Source organism: Typopeltis vanoorti, chromosome 11 (assembly GCF_054136105.1).
Source record: "Typopeltis vanoorti isolate ZY-2024b chromosome 11, IOZ_Tvanoo_1.0, whole genome shotgun sequence".
NCBI classification, from domain to species: Eukaryota; Metazoa; Arthropoda; class Arachnida; order Uropygi; family Thelyphonidae; genus Typopeltis; species Typopeltis vanoorti.
The window spans coordinates 106379306-106396256 of NC_143559.1; the positions used below are offsets into that span (position 1 = coordinate 106379306).

General features: G+C 34.8%; 1 protein-coding gene across 1 annotated transcript in view; it reads left to right on the plus strand.

Moving 5' to 3' along the window:
* The window catches only part of LanB1 (laminin subunit beta-1), a 754433-nt gene that overhangs the window by 300702 nt on the left and 436780 nt on the right, over window positions 1–16951 (plus strand). The window contains exons 9-11 of the mRNA XM_090400882.1: window positions 1056–1244; window positions 10511–10690; window positions 12761–12870. Of these exons, the coding sequence (XP_090257008.1) occupies window positions 1056–1244; window positions 10511–10690; window positions 12761–12870 (479 nt within the window). The remainder of the gene's footprint in view (window positions 1–1055; window positions 1245–10510; window positions 10691–12760; window positions 12871–16951) is intronic.

A 16951-nucleotide genomic window follows, 5' to 3' on the forward strand; every position in this document is an offset into this window, starting at 1 on the left:
AACATACCCACTCTCCAACCAACAGGTCAGGGGCTCAAATCCTGTTGTCGGCATGGATGTTTGTGATTGTCTTACCTTGTGTACTACTATAATCTTTAATATAGTGCAGTATGACCTTTCTGTCCTTGCACCATTAAAACCATAAATCATCATCACCACTTCAGTCTCTCTTTACTTACTTTTCGGCTCTTTCACATTGCTTCTTACTTACCCAGAGTCATTCTCTGCACTCATTACTCTCCCTTCCAGCAGCAGTCTTCTCATGGAGACAAATTCCACGTGATATCTGCCACACATTGGTGGAAAGCCTCCCTCAAAGGATACGGGAGGTGATCAAAGCCAGATATGGACATACTGATATTAGGATAATATTGGGTATGTGCTTGTACCAAATGCACTAAAACTTGCACCCTAACTATTCAAATCCATCCCATCACTCTTATATAGTTCAATTCTTCCTTCAAACTCATTCCACACATTAACAAACTGCGTTCCTTTTTCTTCACACATTTCTGCTAACATATCATTCATACTTCTTGCCATCTGCATCATCTCATCACTGTCATACCTGGGCAACACACCACCGATTACCTTTCCTATCATACTATTATATGATCTTTTAGCTTCTCAACAGCTTCCTGATATCCAATCTTACATTCTCCTTGTTTCCAGTCAAGTCATATTTGTTCCTACTACCACTACTGTCTCCTTTGCCCCCTCATATCCAACACCTCAATCACTCTATTCATTTTACCTCTCTGAAACAAACCTTGTGCATCTTCTTGTTTTCCACACTCCTAATAATCAAATCACCATACAATGCCACACATGGGTCTTTCGTTATACCTCTTTCATGCTGACATTATTTGTTTTCCTCTTCTTTAAGAGTTACCTTTGAATCACTTGGATGTAAACATTATTTTAGTCTATAGAGTTATTAGTTTTTTGTTCTTTCAGATAAATTTAATATATTGCTTGTTTTGGTGTGTGTGTACACACACATGCACACACTTTTCTGGAGAAGAATGTTTATTTAATTTTTTTTCCCTCTGTAGAATGCAGTTGCAATGGTCATTCCACAAGATGTCATTTTGATCCAGCTGTTTGGGAAGTCACTGGAAGAGCCAGTGGTGGGGTATGTGATGAGTGCCAGCACAATACTATGGGAAGAAACTGCGAGCATTGTAAACCTTTCTTTTATCAGGATCCTGGTCGAGATATTAGAGATCCAAATATTTGCCAGCGTAAGTGAATATTTGATTTATAAAATGTATCTGCCAATCCTGTCAATTTAGATGAGAGAGACTATTTTCTACTCCCAGTTTGTACTAGTTTTTTTTTTTTTTTCAGGATTTTCTAATTATTCATAAGCAGTGATTAATTAGAATTGTTCTAATGATAATTATTTATACTACTGTTATAATTATATTCTTGCTAATAAATTCTAGCTTTGTTTTTATCCATCAATGTGTTGGAGTGGAACACAAAGTTGTAGTTACATATATATGTTTGCCTACCTAAATGTGACTTTCCTCTTCTGGGATGCTGTACTCCCCATACATAACTTGCTGATACCTGTTTGAGAGCCAATTGCCTCTCTAACTCACTAATCTGTCACTCAATTCCCATCCGTTTCAGTTTAGTTACCAACTTGTGGTTGTGCCAGTCTGTCAAAAGCCTTTGCAATATCTCTAAGTATGCCACTGTATATGTGTCCCCCTTGCCCAACATTTAATACCTGTTTTTTTTTGTTTTTGTTTTTTTTAAGGGTATTTTTTTTATTGGAGCACAGATTCATAAACTTATGGAGAGTTTTGATAACATCTTAAAAATTACTCAAAAAATGCAGCAGAGACTTTCAAAACTTTTATTGCCAATTTTGTAGATCCTACTAAAAGTGACGGTTACAGAAATCTTGCAGAAGACTTGAAATAGTCATATAAAGGAATAGGATGCAGCATGTCATTAAAGATCTACTTTCTGAATTCATATTTACATTTCTTTCCTTATATCTTGGGTGTTATCATTGATTTTATTTATTTATTTCGTGTGAATAATTTCGTGTGAATTTACAGAGAGGTACGGCACCATCCTCCCCCCCATATTTATATGGGCTTGGTGCTGACGAATCAGACCTATGACTGGAAGGACTGTCGTAAGTATTCCCCGACTGTAATCCATGTGTGTTCACGGGACTGATTTACCTGTTCTGGGGGATGAAAAATCCAAGTTTCTCGGTGAAACCCCCTCCCCCACCACCACTATATGAGACTGGCTAACTCACCATTCGTCAAAAGAGACCAGATAAAGGTTCCTCATGTCACAAATGGGAATCAAATCCAGGTCTTTCCAACCCAAGGGATTTGTCTATAATGACTGAGCTATGGAGGCTCATCATCGATTAACATGGGGAACGATTCCATTAATACAGTTCTTGTATTAATAAGCAAGCATACTAATTCTACTTGGGCAAGTAGAATTAGTATGCTTGCTTATTTTTTATCATCATTATCACTGCCCATTGGTATTCGATTCTTCCTTAACTATCTTCTTCCACCTTTCTTTGTCCAGTGCATAGCGCTGCAGTTTCTGTACACCCATTCCACACCAGTCCTTTATCTCGTTTATATATTCTCTGTATGGTCTACCTCTTCTGTTTACACCATCCATAATACCAAACATAAATGTCTTTATCTTCTGATCCTCATTCATTCTGCAGATGTGTCCAAATAATTGCAGCTTCCATTTTATAATCCTCTGCATTAGATTCTCCTTTGGTTGTATCTTCTGATAGAGTTCTTCATTTGTGATTTCTGTATCCATCCTATTCTTAGAATCTTCCTGTAACAAGTTTCTTTCAAATGCCAAAATTCTTTTTCTTGATTCCTTATTTATTACCCACATTTCTGATCTTAAACTCAAAATCAACCCAGATAAAGCAAAACTAGGCATCTTTAGTACAGACAGGAAAAATAGACATTCCTACAATCTCAGTCATGATCCACAACAGGCTAATTGAAAAAGTCGCAAATCCAAACAAATCTAAACATAATACCAAACTTGGTATTATGCAATCAGGAATTACGTTTTGCACAACACATCTCTGAGACCTCCAACAGGGCTCTCAAAAAAACTAAATATATTGAAAAAGCTTTGCTGAACAATAAGGCCAATAATGGAATATGCAGCATCTGTCTGGTCACCTTCAGCTTCATCGTTAAAGGAAAAATTAGACAAAGTACAAGCAAAAGCATCCAAGATTATCATTGGTGCAGTCTCATCCACTAACAACATCAGAGCCCAACAGGAATGTGGGCTTGATCTGCTGGAGGACAGACAGAAATTTGCCACCATAAAATTCATTAATAATATCAGAAGCTACCAAAGCAATCATATCTCCCTAAAAATTTATGAACATTGGAATCAAAAATGGAGACTTTACAATATGATGACACTATCAGGAAGGAAATAGGTCTTGATGATCTAAATGGCCACATAAGCAAAGAACCTCTATTTTCCATTCATTTACCTTCAAATTCCTCCATAAATCTATACCTTACCAAACTCTGTACAAAAAAAGAATTAAAAGAAATGTTCAAAGAAAAAGGCCTAAATACTATCAACCTTCTTTCATCCTCCAAACAGGTTATTTGTTATACCGATGGATCGTCAGACACCAATATGATTAATGGAGGCGTTAGTGATCTCCTTATACAGTAACCCCCCGAGTTACGTAAGTAATGCATTCTGTAAACCTTTACGTAACTTCAATTTTATGTAAGTTGGATTTGTAAATTGCTTAAGTTTAACTTCGTAAGAAACTGCAATATTTATTATTATTATATGTATTTATATATACAGATATGTATATTACTTACACAGTATTATTTTATAAATGAAACATCATGCAGCAGTATTCACTCGAATATAAACTATAAAAGTATGAAAAATGTGAACTTTATCCTTCACTATCGTAGGATAGTGAAGTATTCATATATAAGAATATATCAAGATAGTATTCACTGTCGAAATAGGTCGATTTATATCCCGAGCTATTGTCGATATAATTTTTCCGTCTTCATACATAAGAATTATTTTCAACTTTTCTTCTAAAGTAATTGCAGACCTTTGTTTTTTAGATTTATTACCAGCGCATTCAGTTTTGCGTTTCGAATCCATTTTAAGGGTAAATAAACAACGAATACTAATGGTGATAAACAAGTGACTAAACTAACTGCGCGAGGCATGGACTACTGACAGGTCGGGGAAAGGAGGAATAGTTTACGGAGTCCTTATTTCTAATTGGTAGGTTTCAGTTTGAATGTTACGGCTTTTGTACACTTGCCCTCTGCTGCTCTCGGCATTTACCGGTAACCTGTCACTGCCTGTTACTATTCGTTACATTTGCTGTGAATGCCGAGTCTAGTTAACATTATGTCGTTGCATACTGCAATGGATGTCAAAGATGCAAAAGCTGCAAACATGTTCATACGCGCTAGTACATTTTCGAGATTTATTACTTAACTGCGAATTTGCTTAAGTCGCAGATTACATAATCTGGGGGGTTACTGTACTCCCGAAAGGTGAAAAACTTTCAATAAAAGTTGAATCTGTGAGAATTGCTTCCAATTTTACCAGCAAACTTTATGCAATAAATAAAGCACTCAAAGCCTACTTAAAATTATTGTCATCTCAACAATAAGAGGAATTATAATTTACAGTGACTCAAGATCAGCTATGGAGGCAATCAAAAATGGCAATACCAAGCTCACACAAGACATCCATAAACTCTTAAACAAACTAGTGTTTGGGAAAAAGTTGCATTTTACAATGGATTCCTGCTCATGTAGATATTGATTACAATGAAGCAGTTGATAAATTATCAAAAGAGGCCAGAGAACTCAAGCAAGAAACTAACATGACAACTCTTGCTGATGCTAACACACTAGCAAATTCTAAACTAATTCCACTAAAATTAGGGATACAGCACCAAATTCCTGAAATCAATGTTGACAGAAAGACCACTATGATAACAAGACTCTGAACAGGACATTTTAGAGGAATGAAGACCAATACAGATGATATGAGAACATATAGAAACTGTAGTAACTACTGCCCTAATACTGAACTGACACCCACTCACATGTTTACCTGTCCAGCAATTATAAACACCTTGCAAGCAGTAGACCCTAATCCTGAACAACAGTTCTATTACATACAAAATCATCGACATAGCCAAAGCATTTCAAGGAGCACATGGACATATCTAAGACTCTTCGAAGGACAAAATGTTTCTGATCCATTCAGTACACCGCTGAAGATGCATGTTTCCATTACTCTTAGTTTTGTTTGCAGGCTGATCACTACTTTTCCAGATGTTATTCATGGCCTTCATATTTGTTCTTCCATTTGCAATTTTGATCTTTATTTCTTTTTTACAGTCCAAATCATATGTCATTTTAATTCCCAAATATGTGAATTGTTCTACATTTTCTGTATTAATTCCATCCACTTGGATTGGTAATTAAAAGATATGGACTTTGCCCAGGAGCCTTTACATTCTGAAACTACATATTTTGAAACTTTTAAATTTTTATATCTGATAAGAATGGATATATAATATACTTCATTTTGTTAACTAAACTAGCCTGATCGAAGTTTTTGGCTCTATAATTTGTACTTTCTGAGAGTTGACAGTTCACTCGTGACTAATATAGTTTTCCAACATGGGATTCCCATGGTATTAAACTGAAGGTTCATGTCCTGTTCAAGTTCTTTCTTGATCTTTGATGAGAACTAACAGTTTGAAACAGCTGACAGGACAGTGAAACCTAAAAGCACTAATAAAAAGGCAAATATATGCTCCTGGCAGGGTCCATGTGTTTTAAGTATTGCCAAAGATTATATTATCATAAGCTCTGGTAAATTTTGAAACTTTAAGTTTCTACATTTAGGTATAATAAGAATGGATATATAATAATCATTTTGTTAGCTATGCTTATAGCTTTTCAGTTTCAGATTGTTTGGTGTTTAGAGTTAATAATTATAGGTAAAAAAAATGCAATATGAATAGTGTTTCAAATATTTTAACATTATTATCCCGTACTCCAGGAGATTCATGAGGCCAGGGATTTGGGAGTGTTGGTGGATAGGGAATTGAAGTTTAGGGGGCACATTGCAAAAGTGACTAAAACAGCTCACCAAATCACTTGGCTTCTGAAAAATACTTTAACATGCAGAGACAAACAAGTTGTTGTTCCTCTGTATCGAGCCTTGATAAGACCCCATTGGACTACTGTGCCCAGTTATGGGCACCAGGGTTTCTTCGTGATGGGGAGGAAGTGGAGAGGATCCAGAGACGAGTGACCAAGATGATAGCAGGTCTGTGGAATGACCCTATAGAGTCTAAAAGACTTATAGAATCAGCCACTTTTATTCTTAGTCTTGCTATAAGTGTTCTCATCAAATTGGGTATTTTTTTGCCTTTAAGAATTTGGAATATCTTTGTTGAAATTTTAGTTTTATGTCAAGAACCATATATTTTCTTGAAGAAGAAATTAACTTGTTCTGTTTTTTAAATGTCATCTAATTATAATACAAATTCTAATGATTCAGAAAAAAGACTGTTTTAGAAAGAAAGTTCATCGTCATCATATCATCAGTTTTCTGTTATGTACCCTCTAGGGGTGTTCAGGCTGTGACAGCATTACATGATTAATCTTATATTATTATTAATCCCCTGTCAACAATTTTCCTCCAAATTATTATCAGCATTCCAATATTGTCATATCTAACATTTCATTTTTCTAAGACACTTCTGACTGAATGAATCCATCTAGATGTTGGTCTTCCTCTGGATATTTCCTGCCATCTTGGCATCAGACACTTGTTTTGCTAACCTTTCTTCTCTCATTATATTTGGGTGTTATAACTACCTTAGATTAATTCTGCTGACATGTTCTTGAATGCAGACAATATCAAGTTCCTTCCTAATATCTTCATTTTTAATATAATTCTACCATTGATACAATTTGTTCAGGAAAAATCTTTGATCAGTTGCTTTATTTCTAACCCAACTCTCAGATCCATAACTTACAAGTGGTTTGAACACTGTATTGTATGCTGCTATCTTAATGTTTCGACTTATGTTTCTTTTCTTCCATATAACTTTATTCAATAAGAGGCCTCTTGGCTCTTTATCGTAGTAATAATAATATATGGGTACAGTGGTCTGGCAATTCATTAGTAGGGGTAAATGTAAGTTCGGTACACTTAAACCTTGGTATTCTAGGTCTACCTACTCACTGATGAGACCTCAATAAAGGTCGAAACCGGTCTGGGTAGTGACCTCTCCTCATAATGAAAAACAGTAATACATCTCCTAGGAGCTGCGTTTTACATTATGAGAAAATATTAAGGATAGCGACGGAGCTTGCTCCACCTTTGCAACGAGTTGTCCTAGTGTTGTACTACCCAGGTGGTCACTTACGCCTGGACTTGCCGATAGTTCTTCGGCAGGAAACTCTTAGATTTCAATCTCCAAGTTTCGTACCCGGCTGTAAAATAATACAGGATTTACTATCCCACTTAGCATAACTTTATTCAGTTTTTCTCCATATCATACTAGTTTTGCTTCTTCCTTATTTGTTTCCAAATATAATTTTCCATCTTCACTAAAGACTTCCTAAGTAGCTGAAATATTTTACTTATTCTATATAATTTCTCCATTAGGAATGCACCTGAAATGTTCTATGTTCCTGCCTGTTTTCATAGTTATTTCATTGCTGATTTTCATGCCAAATTTGTTACAGCTGTTTATGCAATTTAATTAGAGAATGCTGGAGACTTGTGCTGGATGGGTTTAGGAGTGCAACATCATTTACATATAGCAAAGAGCTGAGTTTGATATCTCTGATTATTAATATCAGATTTAATCTCACTTTCTTTCATAATGCAATCCACTTAGATGATGAATAAGAGTGGAGATAATGTGCATCCTTGTCTTACCCCCAATTTTACATCCAACTATCTTTCTGTATTTCCTTCAATTCTAACTGCTGACTTACAACTCACATACAGACTATGTATTGCTCTATATAATATTCCATTTACTCCATTTAATTGTAGTATTTCTTATATAGAGAAACTTGTGGAGTATTCATAACTATAAATTCGCATGTCATCATCAGCCATTGTCGACCCACTGCTGGATGAAGGCCTTTCCAAGATTACTCCAGAACTGTTTGTCCATGGCTCACCTTTTCCATGTCACTCCTGCAAATCTGATGATATCATCAATCCACTGTGATTTAGGTCGGCGTCGTGGTTGTTTTTACTCTAGTGGAATCCAATCTAGTACTTCTTTTGTCCATCGTTGATCTTGTCTTCGAGCAAGATCATGTGCATCCCCAGCCCGTTGCCACTTCAGAAGTTTCACTCTTCCTATGATGTCAGAGACTTGGGTTTCATTTCTTATCCATGTATTCCTTTTGTGATCCAATCTTGTGATACCAAGCATACTTCTTTCCATACTAAATTGTGTTGTTCTTAATTTTTGAATTTCCTTTGCATTCAGTGTCCATGTTTCACAGATATATGTCAGTATAGGAAGAATACACTGGTTAAAAACTTTTCTCTTCAGGCATAATGGTAGTTGGCTTTTAAATATTGAATGTAATTTTCCAAATGCTTTCCACCCAAGCATCGTGCGCCTTTTAATTTCGTCCATATTTTGTTCCATTGATATCTTTTGTCCTAAATATATGTAATGATCTACTTGTTTAATTTCCTCATTATTGATTTTTATTATTTCTGGTTGGACATAGCTATTGAACATAATTTGGGTCTTTAGATTTATCTTTAGGCCTGCTATTTTGCTAGCAATTTGGAGCTCATGGATATGAGTCTGTAATTCATGCGCAGTTGAAGTAAAGATAACTATGTCATCTGCAAAGCGTAAATGGCTTAAATATTTTCCATTTATCTTCAGACCTTTCCCTTCCCAATCAAGAAGTTGGAATATTTTTTCTAGGCATGCTGTGAATAATTTTGGAGGTATTGTATCACCCTATAAATTCACACGTATGCCACAGTAATTAACTTTTTAATAATATGCATTTATATTACATCTTAAGTATCATAAGACATCATAAGAACTTATTACATAAGACTTGAATCCTAAAGCTGGTCAAGAAAAAACACCAACAGGTTTCTTCTTTCCTCTTAACCTGGTGCCCACAGACAGCACCAATGTGATAGAAGTTCTGAAGACTTTGGTGTGTGGGGAGGTTCGTATAAAAATGTCCAGCTAAGCCTGACACAAACATTTTCTCAACATTTCTAATGTTTTGTTACTGAAGTTAAAAGGCTGCATGATTTTCATCAGTAAACACATGGCACACAAGCAAGGAAGTCATGATAAGATGGCCTTGATAGATAATTTCAAGTACACTTTTCAACAGAATCCATCAACTATACTTTGATAATGCCTAGTGATACAATGTCTCCAGTTTCTTACTTGACTATTCAGATTTGTTCTGCTACTCACAACTAAACTTACAGATTGACAACTTACCAAAGAAATGTTATCCATGTATAATACTCAAATCAGCAAAATCAGATCAATCAAATCTACATTCAAAATATAGAGCCTTTTTACGATATCACAGCATTCCAACACTGAAAATATCCTCTGTATGTTTTCCCCATACAAGTCAATATACGGCACTAAAATTTAAACAGCAGACTTCCATTCTAAGTATACTAATATTCTACTTACTGGCTATCCACAATCAAGAAGCAAAGGATTTCAGCAACACTCTCGCAGTTTAACTGGAGAAGGGGGAGTAAAGCTGCTGTGACTTGATTTAACATTGGTCTAAAGATGTTAGCTCGACACTGTTTGAAATAAAAATTTATTGAACATGTTTTATAACACAAAAATAATTCATTTTGGTAAGACTAAGTATTTATTTTTATCAGTGCATACAAACAGTTGCTCAATGATCACAAAAAAATAGTATTATCTATGGACTTAAAAATGCAAAGCAAAGATTGTATAGCAAAGATATTTTATATTCTTGCACATTTCATGCACACATTCTTTGACAGATAACTGGGTATATGTGTAACTCACATTATTCTCCCATGCATTCACCCCATAATGTTTACTGTTGCATGTGGTTTATTGTTTATGTTCATGTATCACTTTTTCTCACCTATCTTTGGCTACTACATGTGATAAAGAAATTAAAATAAGAGGAAAAAATATGAAAATTCAGTTAATTACATTATACAATAATCAATATATTTTTCAGCAGTATTGTCTTTTAAAGATTAAGCAATCACAAGATTCTATCTTTCAAGACTTGACCTTTACAGAATTATTTCCCATTGTGATTTATTTCATGCATGATTTAATTAGTCATTACTGAAGCTGTTAATTTTGAGCACATATATTAATATGTTCTGTTATCCAGCTTCATTTTCTAAATTTTAATTATCTTTATAGCTTGTGACTGTGATCCTCGTGGTTCTTTAGATGAAGGTATTTGTGATTCACGTACAGATCCAGTTTCTGGACTTGTAGCTGGAAGATGTCATTGTAAAAGAAATGTTGAAGGAAGACGCTGTGATAGGTGTAAAAATGGATTCTGGAATTTCTTGACAGAAAATCCTGATGGCTGTGAATGTAAATAACTTTTATATACATATATAAAATATTTTCTAGATATGTTTAAAATGTATAACATGTATCTTTTCTGTAAAACATAAACCTCATTTAGAAAGTATTTTACCTTGGGTATAATAAATGTTAACGATACCAAGCTATTTTAAACCTGGTTTTACTCCATTTCCAAAGTAAGCAAACAGACAAACAAGTCAAGTTTGCACCTGCAAGTGTTGCAAGTCTAGCTGACCCTGCACGTAGTGCAAGACCAAGGCAACTCATGATAAAAGTAGAATAAGCTCTGATCACTACTCTTAATATTTACCCTTAATGCAAAGCACATCTCTTGGAGGAGATGTATGATGCTTTGTATTAAAGGCAAGGGGCCCACTACCCAGACTGGTTTCAACCTTTATTGAGGTCTCATCAGTGGGAGCCACACTGGAAATACCAAGATTTTAGTAATACAGAGCTTATAAGTATTTTACCAGAACAAGTTACCATAAGGTGTTTTAACCTTATTAAATAAAAATCTCAGGAGGAGATATAAATGTAACATTTATATCTCCTCCTGAGATTTTTATAAATGTAACATTTATAAATGTAATATTTATATCTCCTCCTGAGATTTTTATTTAATAAGGTTAAAACACCCTATGGTAACTTATTCTGGTAAAATACTTATAAGCTCTGTATTACTAAAATCTTGGTATTTCCAGTGTGGCTCCCACTGATGAGACCTCAATAAAGGTCGATACCGGTCTGGGTAGTGGGCCCCTTGCCTTTAATACAAAGCATCATACATCTCCTCCAGGAGATGTGCTTTGCATTAAGGGTAAATATTAAGAGTAGTGATCAGAGCTTATTCTACTTTTACCATGAGTTGCCTTGGTCTTGCACTACGTGCAGGGTCAGCTAGACTTGCAACACTTGCAGGCACAAACTTGACGTTTGTCTGTTTGCTTACTTGGGAAATGGAGTAAAACCAGGTTTAAAATAGCTTGGTATCTTTAACATAAACCTCGTTTATTGATTATATAGAATATTTATAATTCATTATATATTTGGTTCATGGTTCATCAGAAAGAATTTTGGCAATTTGCAAAGGTGACAACAGTGGGAACAGGCACACCATTTCCACTTTAAAGTGGAATGGGCTTAAAGGTTATTTATTTAAATAACTCTTCAAATATTGTCAAATAAATTATATAAATAAATGCAGAAACTAGATGTTACCAGATGAAATGAATTAGCTTGTGATTAAATAATCAACCAGAACCTTATAGCTATAATGTATTATAATAGACATAAAAGGACACAACAGAACTGGCGTAAATAATGGACCAGTTCAGTTTTCGATATAGTGACATGTAAAATTATCAGGACAATAGCTTGCTATCCTTTAGAGTAGCATTGATGTTATTAGGACTTTGGCTTGAACTTTTGAGTAGTTTTTTATAGGATGAATGTGCTATAACAATATTTGTTATAGCACACTCATCCTATAACAAATGATTTTACAACACACTCATGCTGTAAGTGTGTTCTAACACTTTGTTATATGAAAGCTGACTGTATATGGAATAGTAGTTAAGGTTATTGATAATATAGTTAGGAGTAGGATGTGTATTGGGTAATATCAATGTAAATAAACCTGCTTTGCAGTGAGATATGATGGGTTAAGAAGAGTTCTTTTTTGTGGAAATTAATCATGTTTACTAAAGTAATAGTTATTTTGAACAGGGGAGATAATGCACTTTGACACATTGGATTTTCTTAATGTATTTGACTGAAGACCACATAGTTAGTGTTAAAACTGAAGAATGGCAGAATGTTTTGTCATTAAATTGAAGATGAGAATGTTTTGCCATTCAAACCATATTTTGCAATTCAAACCATAAGAACAGGTTAACAGTTAGCATTGCCTGAATGATAAAATGTTCAGGTATATAATATATACCTGCGCATTTTATATTCTAATTTTAATTAAAATATTATATTCTATATAATATTTTATTTATTTTAGAAAATTAATAGTACTCTTGTAATAAAAATTTATAAGAATTATTTTTTTTTTTAAATTAATATTAGCATGCAGTTGCAATGTTCAAGGAACCATAGGTAACCAAGGATGTAATGTATATACTGGTGAATGTGTTTGCAAACGTAATGTTGTTGGAAGAGACTGCAACCAGTGTTTGGTGAGTAATTTTCAAGTGTGTTTTTGTGTAAATGTTGTAATCTGAGATGTAGATATGTAGATTTTCCATTTGCAGTAATAATTTGTTATTACTGCATTACTGATTCATACCATCACTTATAGATATCATTTAAGTAGTACTACCTCTAACTAATACTGAAGTGCATATGCTCTTTGTGCTCAGAAGATGCCATAGGAATGTTGATTTGCAAAATATAATATTTGCAAAATGTAATTTTAACTTCTATAAATTAAAAAGTTCATAAACTAAATTTCTTTTAACTTAAAAAAAGAAAGAAATTTGGAAACAATGGCCGTTTCCCCTTATTCTACTAATTGCACTATAGTGGTGCTTGACTAGCTTAGTAAATGTAAGAGATGAAGTTATTTGAGAATATTATCACAAATTGTCATCATTATCATCAAATTCCATATATATACTCTCAGGGGATGTACAAGATATTATGATAGCACTACTTGAAAAAGTTATGTTATTACTAACTTCCTATAGACAAGATTCCAGTATTATCTGATATTATATTTTTGTCTAATAATGCACTTTTTACTGTATCAATCCACCTAGATCTTGGCCTTCCTGGTCTTTTTTCTCCCATTCTGTTCAGGTGGCCATATCACCTGAATAGCTCTGCTAACATATTCTCGAACACTAACAATGTCAAATTTTCCTAATATCCTCATTTTTAATCTTGTCTTGTCTTGTCAGATGTCATCTCCTTCCAAGAAGTTGACTACGATGAGCTTCCGCCATGTATGGTTTTGTGCTTCTCTTTTGCATTCTTCATAGGACAAAAAAGGTCCAGTCCTTAATATTTCCCATCCAATCTGTTCTTTGTCTTCCTCTTCTTCTTTTTCCTTGTATCATTCCTTCTAGAAGTGTTTTTTGTAGGGATTTGTGCCTTAGTATGTAACTAAGGTAGGTGGTTCTTCTTTTCTTAATGGTTTTCAACAGATTCCTATCTTCTCTAATCATCTCTAATATTTCTAAAGTTTTTTGGCAATCCATGGGACTCTAAGAATTCTTCTGAGGATCCACATCTCAAAGGCTTTTAGTTTATTATTATTATTATTATTATTATTATTATTATTTATTATTATTTGACACCTCCATGGAGTCCAAAAACTCATCGAGGGAGGGCACCTCCTGCTCTACAACTGTCTCCACAACTCAATCCACCAACTGACCACAACTACACCAATGCCATCTACCACCGACCACCACTAGTATTTCCAAAGACAATCACAAACATCCATGCCCATGGCGGGATTCGAATCCGCAGCCTTTTGGCTGGAGAGCAGATACACTAACCACTCGGCCAGCCAGGCTATTTTCACAATATTTTGATATTGTCCAGGTTTCTGCTCCGTATAGCAGTGTTGACCATATGTAGCATTTGGACAGCCTAATTCTTGTTTTTGTGTGAATTTCCCTTGAGGTCAGAATGTTTTTCATGCTAATGAAGGTTGATCTAGCAATTTCTATTCTTCTTAATATTTCCTTATCACACTTTCCATTCTCTGTAATTGGTTGACCCAAATATATATATAACTCTCTACTTGATCTAAAGTATTTCTTCTGATCTTAATATTTATATGGAGTATTTTCCCTTTTTCTCTTGTTACCAGCATGGTTTTGGTTTTTTTCGTCGTCATCATCATCAAATTCCTGCTATGTACCCTCAAGGGGTGTACAGGATATGATAGTACTACATGAAAAAAAATTACATCATTATTAATTTCCTATCTACAATTTTCCTCCAAATCAGTCTGTTACTTGTCAAGACTCCAACATTCTCAGATCTTATATTTCTATCGTTTAAGGCACTTTGTACTGTATCAATCCACCTATATCTTGGTCTTCCTCTGGGTCGTTTTGCTGCTAACCTGGCAGAGAACACTAGTTTTGCTAATCTTTCCTCGCCCATTCTGTTTAAGTGACCATACCACCTGAGATTAGCTCTGCTAACGCATTCCTGGATGCTGACAATGTCAAGTTCTTTCCTAATATCCTCGTTTTTAATATGATATTGCCATTGATGCCATCTGTTCACACTTATAATCTTTCTCAGGACTCTCATATTTGTGGTCTCTAGTCTTTGATCAAGTGTTTTACTTCTGACCCAGCTCTCAGATCCATAAGTTAAAACTGGTTTGAACACTGTCTTGTATACAGCTAATTTAGTGTTCCGACTAATTTCTTTCTTATTCCATATGAATTTATTCAATCGACTTCCCACCATACCAGCTTTGCTGATTCTGTTGTCTATTTCTATATTTAATTTACCATCTTCAGTAAAAATCGTGCCTAAATAGCTGAAATGTTTTACTTGTTTCACAGGTTCTCCATTCACAACACAGTTGATATTTTCAATGATTCTGCCTATTTTCATTGTCTTTGTCTTTTTATTGCTGACCTTCATACCATATCTATTACAACAGCTATTCAATTTAGTCAGAGAATCTTGCAGACTTGTAGCGGATTTATTTAGAAGTATAACATCATCCGCATAAAGCAAAGAGCTGACATTAACATCTCCAAGTTTGATATCATGTTTAATACCACTTTCCTTCATAATGTGATCCATATAAATAATGAATAACAGAGGTGATAATGTACATCCTTGTCTCATACCAGATTTAACATTAAACCATCTTCCTGTACTTCCTTCAATTCTAACTGCTGACTTACAACTCAAATAAAGACTAAGTATTGCTTGATATAATGCCCCATTGACACCATATAACTGTAGCATATTGAATAGCTTCTCTCTTGGCACCTTGTCATATGTCTTTTCCAAATCGACAAAACTTAAATACAGATCTTTGTTATATTCCCATGCTTTCTCGACTATTTGTCGTAAAGTGAAGATCTGATCCTGACAGTCTCTATTTGGCCTGAATCCAGCTTATTCTTCACCAAGCTTTTCTTCCACAATTCTTCTCAACCGTTTCTCAAGTATACTTGCATAGATCTTGCCAGGAACACTCAGTAGGGAAACACCTCTGTAATTCTCACATGCAGTTTTATTTCCCTTTTTATATATGGGTACTATGAAAGCTCTACTCCAATCATTGGGAATTCGTCCCTCTGTCCAGGCCTTCTGAACTATGCAGTGCAGCCACTGTAAGACTCTCACACCACCATACTTCAGCATTTCTGGGCGAATATCATCTACTCCTGCTGCCTTTCCACATTTCAAGCCTTTGATGGCTTTTTCTACTTCAAATATGGATATGTATTCCTGACAGCAAGCCTGGTCAGTGTTTTTTACCACTGTGCTGTCATCGCTGCTTGTTTCATTTAGCAGTTTTTCAAAGTAATTACTCCATACTTCAAGAATATCTTTTTCTCGCGTTTTCATGTCACCTTTGTCATCTCTAACTCCTTTTACAGCACACTTTCCCCCATTCCTGAGCTTCTTCAACAACCTCCAGAATATTTTGCCACCTTCTTGATATTTATTTTCTATATTTTGCCAAAGTCCTCCCATGACTTTTGTTTAGCTAGTTTTACACAGTGTTTAGCATTCTTGCATTTGTCTCTATATTCTCTAAGAGCACAAGCTGACTTATTTGACAGGAACTTTTGATATGCTTTCTTCTTTTCCTTCACTGCCTCTTTAACTTCCTGTGTTCACCAGGGTGTTCTGATTTTTTTTATCCTTACAGACATGCCTCTCTGTCAGAATTAATCAATGTTTTCTTCATAGTTTGCCACTGAATCTCCAAGGTTTGATTCCTGTTCTCAAACTCTTTCATTTTTTCTTCAATAATCTTTGTGTATTTTAGTCTACAGTTCACATCTGAGAGCTGCTCAACTTTTATTCGCTGTAAAACTTTCTTACATGTTATTCTTTTCAATATGAAATTCAATTTTATCCTGCTCAAGACTAAATAGTGATCACTTCCAATTTCAAATCCTCTGTACACTCTGGTGTCCTGCACCAGGGAGAAAACATCCCTATCAACAATAACATAGTCAATGAGACTTTTCTTATTCCTTGCCTCTTTCTCTCCATGTGAATTTGTGCACATTTTTATGTTGGCACATGGTGTTAGTAATA